Source organism: Prionailurus bengalensis, chromosome D1 (assembly GCF_016509475.1).
Source record: "Prionailurus bengalensis isolate Pbe53 chromosome D1, Fcat_Pben_1.1_paternal_pri, whole genome shotgun sequence".
NCBI lineage: Eukaryota > Metazoa > Chordata > Mammalia > Carnivora > Felidae > Prionailurus > Prionailurus bengalensis.
Window position 1 is genome coordinate 98989124 of NC_057346.1, and position 22411 is coordinate 99011534.

The window sequence follows — 22411 nt, forward strand, 5'->3', positions numbered from 1 at the left end:
TGCATGGTCACACCTCTGCAGGCTGGACACTCAGCTCCTGGCCAATCGATGCCCAGAGCACACATGAGCTCCTCACACACAAAGCCCACATTTGCTTTCTGGACAGAGGGAGACAGAATCCTGGCAGTTCAGAGCTGATAGGTTGGGAATTTGAGAGACCATCCTGTCCAAAACCCTCATTTTACAGAAAAGAATCTGAAGCCCTGGCTTAACCTTGACTGCTATCAGTCCCCACTAAACTGAACACTGCCTGGGTGCATTTTAGCAAAGATTTGGATTTAAATGCCTGATGCTGCCTCTGTACCTCCTGGTGATGAGCCATTTCAGCCTTGTCAGCCTTGGAGGTTGGGGAAACTGAGGCATGGGAGCAGGCAGGGGGTGAACTTAGCAAGTGCAATAGATAATGGGTAGGCTTCAGTCTCTGCCTTTCCATACCCCTGTCCTTCCTTTCATCCATAGTTCCAGCTCTGCCAGGCCTCAGTGGGGCAGGATTTGCGGGGGGAGTGTCCCCAACAACATGAGGGCTCATTGAGGCAAGAGGAAAGCCTGGCTTTGTTGACTTTTCTCCCCTGACTTCAGACTTAGAAAGCAAAGGGGCTGGAGGTTATATGCCTGAGTGTATGTCTCTGGGGTTGGAGCCAGTGGCCTGGGTTAGAGAGGCATCCAGAAGCAGAGTTGGTGCAGGTGACTCGAGGTAGAAGAAAGAAGGGTGAGTTCAGAGCAGGACTGAGCAAAGCAGGAAGCGGGTGGAGCTGTTCCCCAGGCGGCAGGCAGACAGAGGGCCAAGGGGCGGGCCTGCCTCCAGTCCAAAGATGGGACAGTAGAACAGAAATTCAGGGAAAGCAAAGCTAAAATAATTACCAGGAAAAGGAGTGGGAAGGGAGGCAAGTGTTTTCTTAGTCCTTAAGGAACTTCAGTCTTCAGAGAATTTGGAGAGGGAAAAAAATCTATCTTCAAGGTCCTTCTCCAAGGCAGGGTGGCTGGTGATTCACCAGCTGCTGAGGAAGGTCCTGGAAGGCCCTCCCCTCGGCTCCTGCCTCTCCCAAGTGAGCAAAGCCAGTTCATCTGGGGTGAGTGGAAAGGGCCCTGGGTAAGAAGACTGGAGGCCCAGATTTCAGCCCTGTCTCTGCCCCACTGAAGCTGGTGACCTAAGGCAAGCGTCCTATGGCCCTAGGCCTTTTTTCCCTGTAAAACAAAGGAGTGGTAAGTCATAAGCTCTCTGAGCCTCAGTCTTCTCATCTGAGGGTTGGTGATGATAGTAAACCATGTTTCACTGAATATGAGAATCTGTGTCATCAGTTGTATGATGCACCGCTACTTTATGGACATTGAGAAGGAAAAAACAACGATAACACGCCATTGATTACAAGACACACTCTGATTTCAGTGATGTTAAAACGTGCATCTTAGAAGCAATGAATATGATACTTATTTCACAAGCTTTTTCCAAGAATTAAATGCGATAATATAAGTAAAGTATTTAGTGCCTGGCACAAAGCAAGTACTCAATAAATGTCAGGTATTTTTATGGTTCAGGGAGGAACAGGGAAGAACCACAGGCCAAGGGGATGGGGAAGAGTGAGAGCCTGGGTCTGAAGCCCACCCCCACCCCCCTGGCAGGGTGCCACCCCAGGGACACTAGCCCCAGCAGGGGGCACAGGGAGAGCAGCCACGAAGTCCATTTTAGGGAACCACAAGAGAACAAAGGGCCCCATCTGTGCCCCGGAAGTCAGCTTAATCTCCAGGATGAATACCTTTTCATTTCTCAGAAGTTCCTGTTAGAGTATGCCAAAGTGTTTTTCCCTTTACAATCCGGGCAAACAAGGCAGGTTTACTTTGGGTGACCTTCTCACCACCACCCAGGGCCTGCCTGCTGAGTGTAAATAGCCAGCCATGCACCCTTCTGGAGGATCCGGGCAGGAGCCTGAAAAGTCTGAGTGCCAGGGTTCCTAAGGACGCAGGTCCTTTACCCCTTCCCAGTCCACCCTCTGACAACACCTGTCTCCGTATAGGCACATTTGGAAGGTCCTTGGAGAGGACAGGACCCTATGGGTCATTACATGTCTCCTATTTTATAGATGTGAAAACTGAGACCCAGAGAAAGACAGTGACCCTCCAGGGGATTCAAAATGTGGCAGTCCCCATCCAAGATACACACCCCCCCACACACACACACACACACCATCCCTGCTCACAGCTCAGCCTGACAAGGAGCCCCTCTCTCCACCTGACCTTCCGCGTCTGGGACAGGCAGGAAGCTTATCTCTGTCCTTTCTCTCCTGTGCGTCACTGCCTGGGTTGGGATATATTTATTCATTTCACTTCACATCTGAAGCAGCTGCTGAAGAGCAACAACCAGATGTTCCCGAACCCATAATAGAAGGGGCTACAGCCTGTCCTTTTCTTGACCTGGATTGGGGTGTTTACAGAATCAATCTCAGCCTCCTTTCCCTGGTCCTTCAGATGCACAGAAGGGGCCTGAGAGGGGCTGGGTTGTGGCACCAGGTCCAGGGATTGGCAGGAAGGGAGCAGACCCTCCCTGTTGGCTTAGAACCCAACTTTAGACCCAGTAGACTGTCTAATTTCCTCTCCCAGAAAATCAGTAAGAGAGAATAGAGAAGGGATGCACTGCTTACAGAAGGCTTCAGGTGGGCCTTCTAATCTGAACTGGCACAATTCTTTTCGGTGCTGGAATAGCACACAATCTCGAGCCTCAGTGTGGTAGCACCTAGCAGGCTTGTGTAGGGCATGGGGTTTCACATTCACCTTCTCACTCCCGTGTCAATGCCTGTCCCTCCCGGTCTTTCTCTTCTACTTGCTCTTCTCTCTGTCTGGAATGCGTCTCCTTCCATCTTGCCCCATTTTACCTTTCAGTTCAGGCTTCTGTTCTCAGCTCACACATCGCCTCTTCGGAGAGGACTTCCTTCCCCCCTTAATTGTATCGTACTACTTTATTTCCTTCGTGGTCCTCCCATTATCTGAAATCAGCCTCCTAAATTTCTTCTACCCATTCTTTCCTCCTTCACTCCAGAAAAGTTCTTAATCACTGCTGTATCTCCAGTGCCCGGTCTAGGGAAGGTTCATATGTGCTCAATAATATCTGCAGAATGTGTGGCCAAATCCCCTGCCATTCCCTCCATCCCAGAAAAAAAAAAAAAAATTGATCATGTTCCTACTACGAGACAGGCTCTGCACTGCCCATTCCCTCTCTCTCTCTCCCCTTCCCCCCTCCCCAGGATTTCTCCTGGGAGATTCTGCCTCTCAGACCCCACAGTGCCGGAACCAGAATGTCTCCCCAGGATTATTTTCAATGGTTTCCTGGGGTGTTCACCTGGGTAAGAATCAGGAAAGAGAGGACACTCTAATCCTATTTATCTAAAACCATATAATCTTCCCCAATCACTTAAATGGTGCCTCTGTCTCTAATTACAGAGCTGGCTGGGAGGAACACAGGCACAATTTCCAGCCAACCTCAGGCAGAGGGACACTTTTGTTCCTCCTGGGGGCTGCAGGAACTCCAGGTTGGGAACCAGGACCCCAGGCACCTGCTCACCCACCACAGACTGGCATGATGACCCAGCCAGAGACTGCGTCCCGCCCCCTCTCGAAAAGGGATCAGCCACATTCTCCGTGCTGGAATGTTCCCCAGTTGGCCAGATGCGATGCATTTGGGAAGCACACCCATGGTCTCAGCACCCTAATTCTACCTGTCACTGTTTGGAGAGTCAACCGATTGCTTTTTGGCCCACTGGGTCTGCTCTGAGTTGCATTGCTGGGTGAACCAGTCCCCAAAGCATGGGCTGTACTCTCAGTTTTTCAGGAGCAAGCTCTCCAGGAGGCCTGGGAGCTAATAGTCATGTGACAGCCCGGAGGGTCAGAACCTTATTCTCCAGAACTATGTCAACTGGGTCATGAGATGGAGGGAACGCCATGTGCCTGCCTACCCGCCCCAGGCAAGCAAACAGCTTCTATCTCAGCCTCTGTGTGTGCGCCCACCTTGGCACTGAGAGAACAATTTCGGTGACATCCTGGCTTAACTGCAGTGACATCTCTGCCTCTTTAGGGCCTTTTGGTTCCTGAGCTAATTAAAAGCCCCAGACAGAGAGAACACACTTAATCCTATTAATGACTTGTGGGCAAGAACCAGTGTGCTCAGCCCTCTCAGGGAGCGGCTTTCTGAACCACCTCCATTTGTTCAGGTGCCTGGTGATTGTTTATCAGCCCTTTCAAGAGATTAAGCTGTACTCCTGAGCAAGCCACTTAGGTAATGGATCCAGGGGACCTGGGGATGTTTGGTGATCATGGGGTTGTGCAGCCAGCCACACTTGGCAGGATCCATGCCACTGTTCTTCAACTTCTTTCTGTCCTGAGCCATTAAAGAGATGATTGAACAGAAAAGGGGTCCTCACCTCATTCTGCTGTTCACTGGGTCCTTTCGCACACAGAAAAGCTGGGTACAGTCCTTGCCCTGAGGGATCTCAGAGTCCAATGGGGTCATAGACTTGTGAGCAATGACAGTAACACCTTAGACTTGCCACACCGGAGGTAAGCACACTGTGTCCCTTGAGTATATAGGATACCACCTGCTCCAGCCTGCAGGCCAGGGAAGTCTTCCTGGAGGAGGAGATATGTGAAAATCTCCCCATCCAGAGACCTGCTGAGGGGCCCATAGATGGAACTCCCTGACTGAATTTCTAGCATAAGGGCTGGAAGAATAGCAGTCACTCAGCAACCTCATGAACTTGAGAGTGGCTGGCAAAGCCTTAACGAGATGCCGAGGTTTCAGGAGCAGTTATTGGCTCCAGGCTAATTTTGCTTCCAGACCCTAGAGATCAGACACATTGGCAAAACATTAACTTGAAGATGTCTCTTTAAAAGAGGAGGGACCATTCCCCAGGCCTCTCCCTCTTCTCATTAATATGAAATTTATCGTGAATATTGATGTGGGGGCGTGGCGCTTCGGCCAGCTGGGCTAACCAGCCAGGGGTTCCCGGTTTCACTGAGAGGAAAGTGACAGAAGCCGTGCAGAGGGAGGCGCAGAGAGAGAGCGGAGCGCCGGGCAGCCACCCAGTCTCGGGGGAGCGCTCAGCTCCCCCACCCCCGGCTCCCACCCTGTCCGGGGGGCTTCTCAGGCCCTCAGCCCCACTCCCAGGCTCCCCATGGAAGCCAGCTGTGCCCCAGGAGGAGCTGGAGGAGGAGGAGTCGGCTAAATGCTCGCGGTGCGCCCGGGGCCCCAGAGCCCAGCCAGCTCCGCGCCTCTGCCCTAAGGCCCCCGCGCCCCCAGCGCCCCCCGCGCCCCCTACCCGGGGCTGCGCCGCCTGCGCCCGCCCCTCCCCGGGGCTTCGCCCCGGACCTGCCCCCGCCCGCTAGCCACTGCTCAGGCAGGAGCTCTGGGCCGGGTGCGCCGCCGCCCTGGAGTAAGGGAAGAGCAGGCGAAGAGGGTCTCCGGAGCCGGCCGCGATGGACGCCGTCTTGGAGCCCTTCCCGGCCGACAGGCTGTTCCCCGGATCCAGCTTCCTGGACCTGGGGGATCTGAACGAGTCGGATTTCCTCAACAATGCGGTAAGATGAAGGGTCTGCGTCCCCCTTCCACCACTCCGCACCCCTCTTCGCGGCGCGCCTGGGCCCCCCCGGAAGGACGGGACTACACATCACTGGGCAGAAGCGGGGGAGGGGGTTCGGTGCAGGGTCCCAGAAGGACACGTGTATAGAGCTCTGAGATTTGGAGACTAGATACCTCGACACCTCCCTAGTCCCTGAACCTGGACCGGAGCCTCTGAGCTTGCGCCAGTGCACACCCCTCCTGGGGGCTCTGTCCGCGGGTACGTTGACCTCCGCCTTCTGGGGGAAGGAGACGTCGAGGCGTCGGGGCCAGCCGATCCTCGGATATGAGCCCGAAAGACACCAGTCCTGCCCCCCCCGCCCACGTCTTCTAGCAGTCCTCTACCCACCCCCGGGTTCCGGGACCAGATTGGGTGCAAAGTGGCGGCGCCCCTTCCTGCGCCCCCTTTAGGACCTCGGTGGCTCCGCGGTTGGTTCTCCGCTGGGGGGCGCACGGGGAAGTGTTCGGAAGGCCTAGGACCCGACGCGCCTTGGGGGGCCAGAGCCGTACCCGGGTTGTGAGCCAGACCTGGAAACTTAGGGGTGCTGCTGCAGCAGCCCCAGAGAGTCAGCCTGAGATTCCCCAGGGAGGGAACTAACGCTCAGATGATCAGAGCAGCACAGGGTGATAGTTCAGGAAGAGGGAGATCTTTCCCCCCATCTCTGTGTCTCTAGGTCTGTTTCTCTGTCCCTCTTGTCTCCTTGACTTTCTCTCTCTCCCTGTGTCTTCATGACTGTCTCTGTCTCTGAGCTTGTCCTTCTCCTCTCTCTCTTCCCCTCCCTCCCTAAGGAAACGTGGCTTCTCTCTCTTCTTCCCTCCCTTCCTCCTTCTCTCAGGCTCAGCCCTAAAGCCCTGCTGAGGGGAGGGGCATGGGCTCCGCAACCCAAGAAAATATTGGGTTCAGAAGGGCCTGCTGGGTTGAATCTGGTGGGTCCCCCCCCCTCCATGCAGTGAAATGTCAATCCTACTCTCCCCCCTACCCCGCCTTGCTCTCTCTCTCTCCCTCTACAAACACACACACACACACACACACACACACACACACACCATCTAAGGGGTGCTGGCTGGCCTCTACCTCCTGGGACTAAGATGAACTTGGCCAGACAAGAGCCAAATGCATAGAGACTTCAAGGGTTGTACATCTTGGACTTCCGTCTAAATTGTCCCAATTTGCTAGACTGACGGTGGGGAAACAAGCCAAGGGACAGGAACCTGAGTCAGGGAGGCGTGGGGTGTGAGGTCTCCCAGCCCTCCATTAAGGAGATCTGGGTCACCCTGTTCTCTGAGGACCGCCCCCGGTCCCAGTCAAAGGGAGCACACTTCTGCACACAGGCCAAGTGGAGGAGGGGAGAGGACTTGTAGTGGGAAGACCTGGGTTCTAGTCCTGCCTCTGCTTCTGCCTCCCCCCCGTGAGCCTGGGCCATGCCACCAGCTTTCCTTCCTGCACCTCTGCTTCTTCATCTATAAAATGGGGAGAGGTTGGATCAAGTCTTGCTAAGGATGGTCTGGCACAGATCCTAGGAGTAAAATGGCAGGGACTTAGGGTTCCATACCCCCTTCCTGAAGTTGGTAACAGATACTGGTCAGAGGGAGAGGGGTTTGTTGGAGTTTGTACCCTTGCAGCCAGGGGGGAGTGGTAGAGCCCCCACCACCACTACCACCATGAGGTGCCCTCAGCAGCTCTGAGTAGGGCTTTCTTCTGAATGAACTCTGCCGCCTACAGCCTCTTCCTGCTGCTCCATTCAGCCTTGTGTCCCCAGCTGCTCATCTGGGCCTTGGTCCAGCGCAGGAAAGGAGGCAGAATCAGACAGTGGTATCCAGCCCTGGAACTGGGGAGGGAAAGCCCTGCTGGGGAAACTCCTGACCTTGAACCTAGGCAAGGCCAGGCCAGGCAGGGAGAAAGGAAAGGATTTCTAAGAGGAGAGACCAAGAACTCCTGGGCTGGGAATCAGGAGATTTGGTTCTATAGCTGTCCTGCCACCAGCCAGGTGGGCGGTTCAGGCAAGTGACTTTTCTTCCTCTGGGCCTCCCTCATCTTAAAAATGGAGATACAGATCCTTCCCCATAGTGTTATTATAGAGATTTAGTGAGAAAATTAATTAACAATTAATGTAGGAATGTGCCTGGCAGGTAAGTTTCTATAGTTAACTTATTCCAGAAACTAGATGGGGTTGTGGTAAGACCCACTCATCCAGGAGTTGCTGTGTGACCTTGAGCAAGTCATTTTCCTTCTCTGGTACCTCCACTTAGATGTCTAAGATCCCTTACAGTTGGGACCATGTACCAACCCTACCCCCCAACGCCTTCTTCCTTCTGCATGAGGATAGGAAAATGTTTCCAAGGTACGGATGGGAAGGGATGGAGTCTGTGTGCTTCTCAGTCTGGAAGATGGAGAATAGGGTATTCATTATCCTTCTTAAAAATCAGATAAAAGCCATAGAGTCGTGTGGGAAATGTGTGTGCTCTGTTGCTCCGTGCAAAAAGAATAAAAAATTATGCTCACCCTGAACACAACTCTGTCAGAAATACACATTTGCTTGGACAGAGACAGAATGAATATGCAGTTCAAGTCCAGTGTGCTTGAAGGTGGTCAGGGGTACTTTATTTTTCCCTTTATGCTGTTCCCAGCTTATCCATGTGATTCTCAGAGACACCCCTCCAAAGGGGCTGCCCTTCCTACCAGATGTGGGGGAGGGGGGCTTCTCCTCCCTCTACCTCTCTCACAGTTCCTGATGTGGCCACTGGAGAGCCCTCATCCCCTGTATCCTATTATCCTTCACCCCCTGGGCAGGTATGAGGGAGGGTCTGGTGCTCAGAAAGCTGAGATAAAGGGCCAGAGAGAGAACAAGTTGTGTCTCCAGATAGAGACACTAGGGCTGTGTGCATCTTGCCTTCTTCTTCTGGCTAAGGAAAAGGCATGACTCTGGTTTCTCTAGAGGGAAATGGCTCTGGATCCCAGAGATGCCCCAACTGGGAGGGTGTGGGGAGGAGGAAGAGAAGGAGGAGTGCTGTTGTCTCAGAGGGGAGCAGCAGGAAGCTGCAAGGATGTTTGCTCAGTACATTCATTTACCTCCCAGGCCAGGTGTGGGAATGACTGGGACCCAGGCACCAGCCCAGAGGAAGGGGGGTGCGGGGGCTAAGCCAGGCCCATAGCCTGGCTTCTCCTGAGCTAAATAGAGAAACAGAGAACCACTACAACCACCACCCCAGCCTTGGGGGATTAGGGAGATTAGAGAAGTATGTGCATTTGGGTGTTCCTATGTCTGTGTGTGGGCCTTTAACAGCCCCTAAAAGGGGAGGGGTGTGTGTGTGTGTGTGTGTGTGTGTGTGTGTGTGTGTGTGTGTGTGTGTTTCTCTTTAAATTCTCACCAACAGGAAAGAGGACCTAAGGGCCAAGGCACTCTGGTCTCAGAGTCTAATCCCCTAGAAAAAGGACTAATGGAGGAGCCAAAATCTTAGGGCTCCAACTCAGGAAGGGAGATCTCCCCACCTAGTCCTCTCCCAAAACACTGTGTTTGTTTGGGGTAAGGGTCTTTTGTGTTTGTGTCCCCCACTGAGATACAAGCTCCTTGAGGGCAGGGGTTTATCTGTTTTGTTCACTGCAATATCCCCAGTGCCCAGTACAGTGCTTGGCACAAAGGAGGCCTCAGTCAACCATGGCTAAATAAAGGAAAAGGACCTCACATATTTTAAGGAAGAGGAAAAAGGGTGCTTAAGCTCACCTACTCCCAGCCATCAGGATCCTGCAGCCCATATACTGTCTCTGAAATTCAGAAGGGATTTCCACAATTTCCAATGAGTTGTCATTGCCTTGAGCCATCCCCATCCTATGGCATGGACCCCCGCAGCCCCCAGACTAGGATAGTCTATAATGATTTGACCCGCAGCAAATCTGAACTTGTGGCCTAGGCCTCGCCCTTGAACACTGGCTCTGGGGCTTCCATCTTTCCCCGTTTTCTCTTGTTCAGGTTGCTCTGGGACTCCTAGATCCACACTCAGCTTAAAACTAAGTCTCTTCTAGTCCTGCTGCAGGGCCTTTGCATATGCTGTTCCTGACATCTAGAATGCTTTCCCTTCAGTTCTCTCCATCTCATCTTCCTCAATGCAAATGTCACCTCTTTAGAGCAGCCTCCTGACCACCTCAGGTGGGACCTCCTATTTTCTACTTCAGTCCTTTGATTTCTTCACAGCCCTCATTCCAGTGTGCAGACATCTTATTGGCTTATTGTCCATTTCCTCCATTAAGAAAGCAAGCTTGCAAGTTCCATGAGAACAGAGACCCTGTCAGTTCTGTTCATTTCCATAAACCTAACCTGGTGCCGTGACAAAATAGGGGCTTAATGTAGAAAATTCCATCATAAGGCAACGAGCCAAGTCCAAACTTTAAATTGTGTAAAATGTGGAGTTATATGACTTCAGGATCAATGAAAAAGCAATCATTTTCAGTGGGTCTGTACTATTACAAAAAGCACAAAAGTAAAGATTGTAAAACCTTACTACATGCAGCAGACCAACCTGAGAAAGCTCCAGAGGAACACGAGACAGTCACTTCTTTATCCACCGCCCAGAGATAAGAGCTTCGCCCACCTTTATTTGAGATGGGCTCCACACGCAGAACAGAGACAAGTTTTGCATTGTAGTGGACTTTGCTCCATTTCAAGGATTTACTTGAAATTTGTAGAGGAAATTACTTCAGACCAGGGCAGTCCCTATAAGGGAAGGAGAGAATGCTTTTTTGTTTTTTGAAGTTTATTTACTTTGAGAGAGATTGAGAGAGAATGCACGAGCCAGGGGAGGAGCAGAGAGAGGAGAGGGAGAGAGAGAGAGAGAGAGAGAGAGAGAGAGAGAGAGAGAGAGAACCCCAAGCAGGCTCTGCCCTGTCAGCACAGAACCCGACTCGAGGCTCGATCTCATGAACCATAAGATCATGACTTGAGCCAAAATTAAGAGTCAGATGCTTAGCCGACTGAGCCACCCAGGCGCCCCGGGAGAATTTTTTTTTTAAAAAGACAGGCCTGAGTGTTCAAGAAATGTATTGATAATTCCAGAAGGGAACCCAGGGTTCTCAGGGTCCTGGCCGGACCAGCCCTGAGGGTGATGGGGATACTGGATCCCACAAAAATTCTGCCTGTACCCCAATCTACTATGAGGTCCCTCAGGCTTCCCTGGACCAGCTGGGACTTTGCTTGGTCCTTCTTCAATGCATACATCCAGTTCTTTAACAAATGGGCACCGAAGGAGCCCTATGCTGGTCACTGTGCATGGTGACCTCCAGCCACTGACAGCCAAATGAGAGAGAGAGAGGGAATCACAGTGGCAGCACCACAGGGCGCCGTAATGGAGCTGAGCAGGGCGGGAGACTGAGGAGTATCCAGCTGGGGTGGAGGTCACAGAAGGCTTCTCAGAGGAGGTGACCTGGCACACTCCCTCCATATTGGTTCCATCCCCATTGGCAAAGGAGTTTCTGGAAGGCACTGTCTCTGAGATTGGAAAGGAGGGGACCTCTCACCTCTGTCCTCAAGGCAGGGGTCCCATGGAGTGGGTCAAATTGGGAAGAGAACCACCTCCTCCCCCTCTCATTCTCCGTCTCTCCCTCTCTCTTCCTCTCATTCTGGTTTGCACTTTGCTAGGGTGAGAAAAGTTTGGGCTCTCAGATATCAGAGGGGCCCCGCCTTCATTTGCACCCACCGCCATCCTCAGAGCACCATGGATGCCTAGAGCATTAGGGGCAGAGACAGCAGGGTGCCTGGCCTGTGAGAGGAGAGGCCCCACATCCCATCCCATGCCCTGTCCTCATACTCACTCTGGGATGCTGCTCCCCGGCCCACCTGGGAACTTGGACCTTTGCTCTCTGTAACTCCCGGGGCTCCCCAAGAGGGTCTATTTATGTCTGGCCTGGCCTGGCTGCTGTGCCAGGAGAGAAGAGATGAAGGACACACCCATCTTGTGTCTCCCCCTCCCCATACCATGCGCCTCCTGCAAGTCCTGGTACAGAGTCCCTCCCGGAGCATCCCTCTCTGGGACCTGGCTTGCCCCTGAACCTCCCTCAAGAAACCAGCTCCAGATGCTGAAGAACAAGCTGTTCTTCTGGAAGTCTCTGCGCTCCAGGGGGCAGGATGGAGGAGGAAGATTTGGGTGGAGTTAAGTCAAGACCATGAGCATTGCTCTGGCTGGAACACTATGTAACCCCCTCGAGCAGACTAGAAGTCAGAATAAGTGGCAGGGACCCTTGACCGGGATAAGGGAGAAGGTAAGCATGGGGGGGGGGGGGGTCTGGTTCTGGAAAAGCTGGGAGGGGTAAGAAATGGCCCAGAGCTCTGACTGTTGGAGACAATATGTCAAAGGGATTGATTTCCTTGGAGTGTCAGAGGTCCTGATCCCCATGACCTGGACATAGCATATCATCACCAAGGCCAGCTTGACAGCCGGGGCAATAGTAGGCTTCCCTGGTGCCGGGTTCAGTGTCACTCCTCTCCCAACTCTCCCAGGACAGAGCCCTGCTGTAGCTTTCTTGCCCCTTGGCTCTTGGCCCAGGAGCCATTTCACCCATCCCAGAGAGGCTGACACATCTGGGCTGGGCTGTGTGGTCCAACATAACAGCTGGACGGCAGCAGCTGTCCCCCCTTTCCCCTTCCAAAAGAAAAACAAAAATGAAAGCAGCAAAGGAATAAGGCAGGCTCTTCGGGCCCTCACGGAGAGCCAGGAGGCAGTTTTACAGCAGTGATTGAGGGGGGCCTGCTTCCAAGGCAGGCAGGCCCGAGCCTTTGCCCATGTGTGTGTCCCTCTGCCCCGACTGTCCTCACCTCTCCTCACCCTGTTTCCCTAACTCCCTGTGTGACCTTGGGCAAATCACTTCCCCTCTCTGGGCCTTGGCTTCCTCACTGCTGAACTAGACTGAGAATTCTTTGAGAGCAGAGAATGACAGACGGCCATTTTTGTCTGTTGGCTAGTTATAGCTATAGTGACCGAGTGCTGAGGAAATGCTTATTTATTGGATGGATGGATGGATGGATGGATGGATGGATGGAAGGAAGGAAGGAAGGACGGACGGACAGGAGAGAGGGAGGGGTGAAATGGATAGACAGGTAGATAAACAGACAGTGGAAGAAAGGACACTTCCACACATCTAGCTTGAATGGTACTTTTTTTAAAAGTGGATTTTATTTTTTATTCAGGTAGTGAACTTTAACCTAAATTCCACACCTACCTTTCACTTTACCATAATAGCCTCTTCTATCATAAAAGAATATATCACGCACGCATAAAAATTATAAAATACAATAAAATGGATACGTGTGTACTCACTACCTCATTGAAGAAATAGACCCGGCCCTGAATATCTGGAACTCTCAAAGCTGCATGAGTTTGAGGGAGAGGGGTGCTGTAGACTGTGAAACCACTCCACTCTGGGAAGATTCTGAACAGGGATGTCCTGAGACCCCGTGACTACTCCCAGATCCAACTTGTCTAGACAGCAAGTGCACAAGTCAGATAGCGATACCTCAACAAACACTGGGGAGCTGAGCCATATCTGAGGTGGGGTGTGATGGCCATTAATGGTCAGCTTTAACTGCTCAGACCTGGGAGCAAATCCTGGCTCTCACCATTTGTCATCCCTGTGACAGATGCCTTAACTTCTCCCAGCTTGCTTTCCTCATCCATAAAGTATGACCATAGAACGTAGGGTTCTTACAAGGATTCAATTAGATAAAGCCTCGCACAGTGCCTGGCACGTAGTAAATCCTCCATAAACTATAGTTGCTACTGCTGCTTTTATTCTGATTGTCATTGTCATGGCCTGAAAGGAAGTCCCCCTGCATTGGACAGCCCTTGGAGGAATGGCCCACCTTCTCCATCCCTGTGATGAGCCCTGGTTGTAGGGATTTTATTTTCTTATCTGTCTGACCTCTTTGGAGCCGGAAGGCTCTTTTGGGTAAAGCGAAAAGATGCCAGACCCCTTCCCTGGGCTCTTTCTGGGCTTCAGGAGAGAGATGGCCACGGATGAGCTACATCAGGGCCCCAGGGGAGGACCCGGTGCATGGAGCTTGGGGCTGTATATTGTACCTGGTCCTGTACTAGGTGTTGGGATGGGGCAGCAGAAAATCAGCCATTCCTTCAACAACCAGTGTTTTCATGTGTGCTTAAGAGCACAAGCTCTGCAATCAAGTCTTGGCTTCAAATCCTGATTCAGCCTTTTGTTAAATGAATGAACCTGGAGAAGCTACTTAACTCCTCCGTGCCTCAATTTCCTCAACTTTTAAATGGCGGTACTAACTTACCTTCTGAAAAATAAAATGATATACCACATGGAAGGAGTTAGAACAGGGCCTAGGACATAAATATTAGCTATTATTATTATTATTAGGCACACTATATCCCAGGCCCTGTGTGACACCCAGCAGAGGGTTCAAAGATGAACTCTATCCTGGATCCTACCCTCAAGGAGGTGAAAGTTTAGAAGGAGAGATGGGTCCCACTGTGCCTACTTAGAGTTCAAGACATGATATTAACTAGTGACCCAACAGTCTATAAGTGCTATGGTGGTTCAACAGTTGGTACAGGTAGGCAGTCAAGGAAGGCTTCCTAGTGGAAGTGACATTTTAATTGGGCCTTAAGGATGACAGTAGTTGGAATGAGGAGGGATAAAGGGCAAAGGCATTCCAGACACAAGGATTGGTATAAGCTAGGGCCCTATGGCAATGGAGTTCACAGCAGTTTCGAGGAGCTAGGAGTGCTCATCCAACTAGGATGGAGGGAAGAGAAAGATGAGGGGCTCCGTCTATAGTGGTAAGTTGAGACTCATTTATAACAGACCTTGAATACCATTCTTAGGAGCTGGGAGGTTTTTCAGCAGGTGGGAGATATTTCTGAGCTGGACACAATGGTGGTCCCAGCAACTCTGAACTGTCTCAGTGCTAGGAGGTCTAGGGTCCACTAGGAATGAGCTGTCAGCCTGTCTGGATGATAAGGGGCCCTCCCCAAAGGGAGAAAGAATTGTGAGCCCTCCCTGAGTCTGGGGCAGCCTGAAGCAGCAGCTGACCCCAGGTCCCTTCTCTCCTCTGACTTCCATCCCGCGACCCGATGTGACTTGTACACTGGGCTAGGAGTACCAGTTCCCATCAGGCTCTATCATCCCCAGCCCTCAGGGCCAGGCCCAAGGCAACTCCACCCTTGCAGAGGAACAGGCTTCTCTCTTTGGAGCTGAGAGCTCCAGTCTGTGAACCCTTCCTCCTGGCCCAACCCCAGGGCCCTAATGGGGTTCCCCCACCCCTCATATAGCTCAAGACCCTCCACTCTCAGGCAAGGCATGTCCCTGTTGCGCCCAGGGGTCTCGAAGGATCTGAGCCCTCCTTCTGAGGCCAGCCTAGCCTGGCATCTCACCTCCTTGGCCCTCCCAGCCATCAACTGGGACAAGATGCCCAGAGCCCTTTTCATCATCCTCCCAGAGAGGAGGCCCAGCCCTGCCCTCTGCTGCCCCAAGGCCTTCACCCCTTCCTCTCCCAGAGCTGCAAATCAGTTCCACATTCGGGATCTGGCATGCACTATCTGCTCAGAACTTTCCCCTCCCAGTTAGCTCAGGCTCCCATCTCCCCCCACCCCACATGGTCAGCCCATGGGGTCTGCAGAAGGGGAAGGACTCCTGCCTTCCATGACCCCTTTAGAGGGCTGAGAGGGAGCTAGACTATGGCAAGGTACCAGAGGGACTATGGACAGGAGGCCCTCTCAGGGAGAGATGAAAGAGAAAGGGTAGAGGGGGGTGGGGCAGAGGCAGAGCTTGAGCGAGCATAGGAGGGGATGAAGGGTTGGGGGTGGTGAGGGAAGGAGCGAGGTAGTTCCCAGCTCAGCACATTCCTGAGACATCTGGACGCTCTGGAAGAGCCCCAGCTGGCCCGCAAGGCTGTGGCTCCAGCTTCTCTGCTCTGTGATGTCAGGACCCAGCAGTCCCCCCTCCTCTCAGAGTCCCACTGGCCTGAGGTCCACCTTGGGGCTGAGTGCTGGGGTCTCTTCCCCAGACCCCTCACTCTCAGTGAGCAAGGACGAGGCCCCTGAGGCACTGGAGGAAACCCCTAGCCTGGAGGAGGGCCTGGGCATGGCGGGTGGAGGCCAACACGGAAGACCTAGGGGTTTGCCCAAGCAACTGACTCAAGGAGATTCCTCTTTGGAGTTGATGCCAGCCCCTCCCTTCTCCTTGCAAGGGAGATAGAGACAGAGGAGAGACTCTGAAAATGGCTGCTTACCTCAAGCTGTGTGATCCTGAGCCGGTCTGTTCCTTTCCTGGCTCTCAGTTTTTCTCTCTGTAATAATAACAGCTACACTTCAGTGAGACCCTTCTCTGTGTCCTGCATTGTATCAAGCACTTTACAAATATCATCTCATGTAATCCTCACGGCAACCTAGTAGTTAGATAGAAGTACCCCTATTTTACAGCTGAGACTGAGGCTCAGAGAGGTTAAGTAACTTGCCCAAGGCTACGCAGTAGGTAGCAAAACCGAGATTAGAACCAGATCTGTCTGCCTCCCTTGCTCTTAATCATTGAACTACACTGTCTCTGTAAATAAGAGGGGGCGGACCTAATGATGCCAGAATTCTTTTCAGCTCGAAAATTGTAATGATTTTTTTTGGCTATCGTGGGGCTCTTCAAGAAGGGCAGGGGCAGGCATTAGTCACACACTGGGTGGGGGAAGGAGAACAGAGGCAATTGGCTTTGAAGCATCTGATGGCTCAGGAGTCTTTGGAGGTCCCCTCCCTCGGAGTCCCGGAGAGGTCCAAACCCCAGAGGCTGGAGCCACAGCCTGATCTCCAGCCGAACCCAGGGGTCCCACACCTTCCCTGAAGGATTGGAGTAAATAAGGAGAGAGAATGCAGCTTCTTCCAAAAATAAAACCTGAGGACAACTCAGACAGGCCAGGACAGCTGAGGAAGCCAGAGGCCGAATGCTGAGTGCACTGGAGAGAGGGAAGAGGCCAAGGGAACTCCAGCCAGAGCCGGGTGGCAGGCTCCAGCTGAGGAGGACCTTCCAGCTGGCCAGGGGCCGGGAGAACAGCTTGGCCAGGTGGCCACTAGGCTTTGTTGACACTCTTGGGCCTAACCAAACCGTGGGGCAGCTCCTCCAGCACTAAGCAGGGGACTGTGGTCCCCAGGTACCTGGTCTGTCTGGGGCTTAAGAACAAAAAGGCCTTGGGAAAAAATAACCTGGAAAATGGGTACAATAGGCCCCACTAGGGAGGAGCCGAGGGAAGGAGTCCAGGAGCATGGAAACTCTGCCTGGAGCAGGAGCAAGCTGGCACTGAAGCGGAATTCAGGGCAGTCATTCCTGGAGGCTCAGCTACAGAAAAAGGGCCTCAGTCCATTAACTCACTGGCACATTCCTTCATTCACCCACTCATTCAGTCCATCGGTCAGGCACTCAGCAAACGCCTGAGCACCTACCATGTGCTGGCACCAATGCTAGGCTTTGGAGATACACATGAGAATTGGACACAGCAAGACACAGAAGCAGTATGGCTGGATCGTTTCAAGCTATACTAAGGCACTTGGAAACTATCCTAAGGGCAGTACGGAGTCATTGATGGACACTGAGGAAGAGAGTCACACAGTCATGTTGTGTTAGAAGATCCCTCTTGATGGAGGTGGGGAATGCTTAGGAGACAGATCGGAGTGCCAGCCTTAGCTTACCTTCATAAACAGGGTAGTCACATCACTAGTCAGAAAGTCTTTTGTGAGCAGGAATTAGGCTTTGTTCATCTCTGTATCCACAGGGCTGGGCACGTAGTAGGTGCTAAGTAAATACTGGAGAAATGCAGAAGAGATGAACAAATGGATGTGATTAGACACCCTTATTCTCCAGAGGTCCCCAGTGCCAGCCCTGGCACTTAGTTGTCAGTGTCCTGAGCTGTCCCACAGGGATCCTCTGGCCACTGCCTATGGACCAACATCTCCAGCAGCCAGACCGTGGGCTGCCGTGCCCTCACTGGGGCCAGTCACAGCTAATCCCAGCCCTGGGCGGCGGCATTCACTGCCATCGCTTCCTCCTGCCCAGACAGCACCTGGCACTAGCCCCAGGGTTGGGCCACGGTACATGGGCTGCCTGGTGAGAAGATGCCAGGGGCTGGCCAGGAACCTGCAGGCCAGCTCTCCACTTTCCTGAGGCATCTGTGGCCTGGGCAGGGAAGGGTTACCAGTGTCAGGAGAGGGAACTGGAGAGCCAGACCAACGGGGCTGGGGGCTACAGAGAATGCACACACCGTGCCCCCGCCCAGGCCCTGCTCTGCACAGAAGCAGCCTGTGGTGGATGCCAGCCTGCCCTTTCCTCTCTCCCTTCCTCCCTCCAGCACACTCACAGAAAAGCTCCATTCCCATACTGCCCCTCCTCCAGTCCCAGCCCTCACTGTCCCGGCCCCAGGCGAGCCTGGGGCTCCCAGAGCTCCCTCGCTGGGGGTCATATGACTCAGGCATGTGGGTTGGCGCAGTCAGCATTTAGTTCTGTGGTGGTGTGAGATGTTGTGTGTGTTCAAGTCAGAGCGTGCATGACTACGTCTATGACCATCCCTGGGGTGGCCGTGCATATGTGTGTCTGCATAGGACACTGTGTGTCTGTCTGATCACGTCTGAGGAGTGCGTCCACTTGGGGCCTGTGTTGGTGCTTGCCAGTGTCAGCCTAGGTGAGCCCATGAGCGTGTGTATGTGCAATACAGTACCTGGCCCAGGCTGTACGTGGAATGTGCCCATGGGTATGGATCTTACATCGGGTGGTGTCAGAGAAGTGGTGTTTCCTTATGTAAGAAGGAACCCCACAGCCCACGTCTGTGTAGCACATCCACACGTATGCACACACATGGACACAGAGGGAAGCATTTCTGCTTATTTGGACTTGGGCTCTGTGGTGAATAGTTCAGTAGGGGGAAAATATGAAACCTCAGCAGCCACCGTCCCTGGGCCTGTGGGGAACGGGGGATGAGAGTGAGGTTGGAGGTTGGAACAATGTGCCCCCCCTTTACCCCCCCTGCCAGGAAAGCTCAGGGAGGGACTGGCTCCAGGGACTGGAGAACTGGCTGCATCCCTTCCCAGTCCCCAGGGAGGCCAGGGCAGAGAAAAAGAGCCCATTCTCTGAAGACTAGTTCACTTCACCCTGTCCCTGCCTGCCACCCCTGCCCCAATAGGAACACAGTCTGTAACGGATGGGGAAACTGAGGCCTGGAGGAGAGACACCACCTGCCCCTGCCCAGGTCTCAGAGCACAGCTGGATCTTGAACTGGGAGGGGGGGGGGGGGGTGCGCATCCCGAGTCTGAGTCCAGGGCCTTTTCCCCTTCAAAGGACAGCCTTTGATTCCGGCTCTGGGAAAGGGACACCCAAATGCCTGGATGGTGATGCATAAGGACAAGGAGGGCCTGACAACTGGATACCCAGGGGCCCACCTCCCCTCCCTGCTCTCTCTTGAGCCTACCCTTCCCCGTCCCCGCCCCCCCCCCCCCCCCCCCCCCACTCAGGGCACAGCACTGACTCAGACTGGTGGCCCTTCAGCTTGAAATGGGGTCGATTTTCTAGTGACCAAGAGGCAAGTAACCGTCCGGGAATGTATGGGTCGGGGGCGGGCGCGTGTGAGCCCAGCCTGCGGGGGAAGGGAAGAGGGAAATGTGAGAGGACTCTCCTCCCATCTCTCTCCAGAGCTCACTCTCTCGGAAGGAATGTCCGGGCTTGGGATTCCCCCCCACTCCTTATCCCACAGCTCAGCCTGGACCCACTCCGGTCTCCTCCCTCCTTTCCCCAAGCACAGACTGAATCAGCCGGGCCAGGGGAGAGGCAGAAGTCAGGAACAGGGGGTGCAGGCACCACCGAGCTAGGGGCCAAGGGAAGTGAGTGCTCTGAGGCTGCTCCAGGTCGAGGGAGAACCTTCTCCCACACACTCTCCCAGCAGACAGCTGCACCCCCAGAGCTTTTCCGTCCCTCTGCATTGACCCCCGTGGGGGAATTACGGGAGGGGAACTGAGAGTAGCTTCAGATGGTCCTATTACCGCCCCAGGAGCGTCCCCACTCCCCACTCGCCGCGACCAGGGACCGAGACCGCGTTGTCCCATCAGTGCGCCCTGTGATAGCACTGTTCCAAAGGGACGGAAGGAGGTGAGCCGGAAGAGCGGTGAAGGGGCTTAAGGACTGGTGCCCGGCCTTCCCTTGGAGCCAGGGACGTCGGGGGAGACCCTCCCTCTCCACTTCCCCCTACTCGCCGCGCGGGGTCAGGAGCCGTGCAACCGATAAGGGTCTTGGGACAGCGGGGCTGCTGGGCCCACCTGGAAGCTCCAAGGAGCCATCCCGGCCTCGGCCCCAAGCGCTGAAAGGGACACACAGCCGGACCTCGCGCTGCAGGCCCTTCCCACGCCCCGGCTTTCCGCGAAGCACGGGACCCTCCTCCGCCTGCGCCCTGCCGCCGCCGCCGGCTGCCCGCAGCCTTCTCCCATTGGCCAGGAGCTCCGCGGGCTCCACCAATGAACACGCCGGACTCCGGCTCGGGGCGGCCCCACAGCGCGCCGGCCTTAATCTCTGGCCCGCAGCGCGCGGCTGGGGGTACCGGGTCCTTCTTTATTTAAATTTAAAGGGCAGGCGCCCGAGACCTGGCTGCCGGACTGGGTGCTGCCAGGAGAGGTATGCGCGGGGGTGCGAGCAGGAGAGTGCGATACCAATCCTCCGAGAGGGAGGAGCAGAGAGAGGAGCCGGGGCTGACTGCGCGTGGCCTCCGAGAAGGAGCTTGTATTGGCATGACTGTAGGAAAAAGTCTTTAACGAGGAGGGAAACAAATCATAATATTTCCTTCTCTGGCTTCCCATCCCCGTTGCCTGGCAAGGCACCCCAGAACGCTCACCCTCTACCCCCAAAGAACCCTATCCCCCCTCTGAACGTTGACCCACGACCCCCTGATGTTCGTAAATGTAACCCTCCTTCCTCACCGGGGCAATAATTTCCTTCAGATAGTCTGAAACCTCAGCTTTTAGCGTGTGAATTAGGGGTAGAGCTGGGTGTGGTTGGGGGAAACATGGACATGCTGGAGCTGAGGAGGCCTGAGGTCCCCAGAGTGGGCTTGAACCCCTCCCTCAACATTGCCAACTCTGTGACTTTGGGTAGGTGGCTTTCTCTCTCTGGACCTCATTTTCTTCATTGGCAGATGGGGGTGTGAATGGGAGGTGAAGACCATGGGCTTTCTCGAGTCCCTTCTGCTTCTAATGTATTGATGATATAAACCAACCATAACTGAGCTGCTTTGACAGACCAGGCACCAGATAGAAGAAGTAAGGCTACAAAACCCTCTGAAGGGTTTTGCCAGTCCCTTCTGGCATGCTGGCATGAGCAGGAAGTTGGCCTGGAGGTGATGAGATATGCCCACCATTGCCACCAGAGGTCCGACCATCACATAAGGAAGCCCAGAGCAAAGAGGACCGGGTTTTCTGAGTGTCCTCCACCCCCACCCTGCCTGCCCCTTGGCTGCCCTCCCCTTCCACTTGGCTCTCATTTTCTGGAAGCTCCATCCTGTTAGGCCTTGGCTGCTGTTTCCAGCAGGTGGGGTGGGGGCTGCTCACAAAAGGGGGCCAGCTGTGCTCCCTGAGCAGGTTCCTGTGGGCACCCCAAAAGGGGTCTCTGAGAAGGACCTGGCTTATCCTGCCTGGAGCCAAGGCCTTCAGGGACCCCGGCCCAGACTGGAGGAAGTATTTCTCCTCTCCCAGGCCCCGGGAAAGGGCTTGGCAAACCCTTATCGCCTGAGAAGCAGCTGCTGGAGAAATACCTTAGCCACTGACTCACTGTCCTCCCTTCTTCACAACCCCCTCCCACTGGGCCCCACACCAGGCCTTTGAGAGACCCTGAAAGAGTGAGCAGGGGCAAAGCGCCCCCAGCTGGGCTGGCCCAGGCCCTGCAGAGGGTATAGCTAGCACAGTCCTGCCTGTGGCTGGCTGGCTGGTTGGCGGGAGGGGGTGGGGAAGGGATGCCCTGTAAACGGCCTTAGTGTAGGATCACAGTTATTCTTAGAGATGTGTTTAGCTGATGCTTCTGACCTCCTGATTCTGTCTCACCCCAGACATTGATAGATAAATGACCTACTGATGGCATTGCCCTCTGGGGAACAAGGACCTGTCCCTCCACCGATGGTTATCATGGGCCAGGTGCTAGGATCCAGCAGGGGAAGAAGATACAGACCGTGCCTCAGGGAGTTTTCAGTCTGGCAAACAGGCAATTCTTGAACAGAAGAATGTCTGCTACAGTTGGGAAAGGACTGGGCAATGAGGGGTTGTGGACACTTTCCTGTTGTACTTGACTCCCTGGGCCTCAGTTTCCTTATCTGTCAAATGCAAATACGCAACTTCCTTATCTCATTGGGTAATTGTGAGGATTAAATAAAATTGTGCATATGAAAGCACTTCGGAAAGTTAAAATCGCAACCAAACCATAAGGTGATGATAAGTTCTGGCAAAGTGGGAAAAGGGGAGAGTACCTGAGTCAATAGTTTTCCACACTTATTTTGTCCTTGATTCTCTGATCATTCTTCAGCTCAGCTCAGCTCAGGCCTGGAGTTAGGCTTTTAGGAACTGCAGTTTCCATACTTATAATGGCTAATAACCATTGAGTACTCACTACATACTAGGCACCATTCTGTTCTATGTATTCGCTGTATATGTGTTCTATATATAAATGTTGTATGTACTTACTTTACCCTCATAATCCTATAAGGTGAATATTAAGCACCCAACAAATATTTGAACATCATGACAACACTATAAAATAGGAACTATTATTTCCCCTTTACAGATAGGGAAACTGAGGCACTG

The 22411-nt window shown here is 53.6% G+C and overlaps 1 protein-coding gene and 1 long non-coding RNA gene across 2 annotated transcripts in view; one reads left to right on the forward strand and one right to left on the reverse strand.

Moving 5' to 3' along the window:
- Positions 1–4931: 4931 nt before the first annotated feature.
- CREB3L1 (cAMP responsive element binding protein 3 like 1) overlaps positions 4932–22411 on the forward strand; it is a 35320-nt gene continuing 17840 nt past the window's right edge. The window contains exon 1 of the mRNA XM_043581091.1: positions 4932–5562. Within this exon, the coding sequence (XP_043437026.1) occupies positions 5461–5562 (102 nt within the window). The 5' untranslated portion in view covers positions 4932–5460. The remainder of the gene's footprint in view (positions 5563–22411) is intronic.
- Positions 8178–20002, reverse strand: LOC122483752. The gene is made up of 3 exons (XR_006297465.1): positions 19889–20002; positions 17279–17392; positions 8178–10311 (listed from the first exon to the last, which is right to left on the reverse strand). It is a non-coding gene; the product is annotated as an uncharacterized LOC122483752 (long non-coding RNA).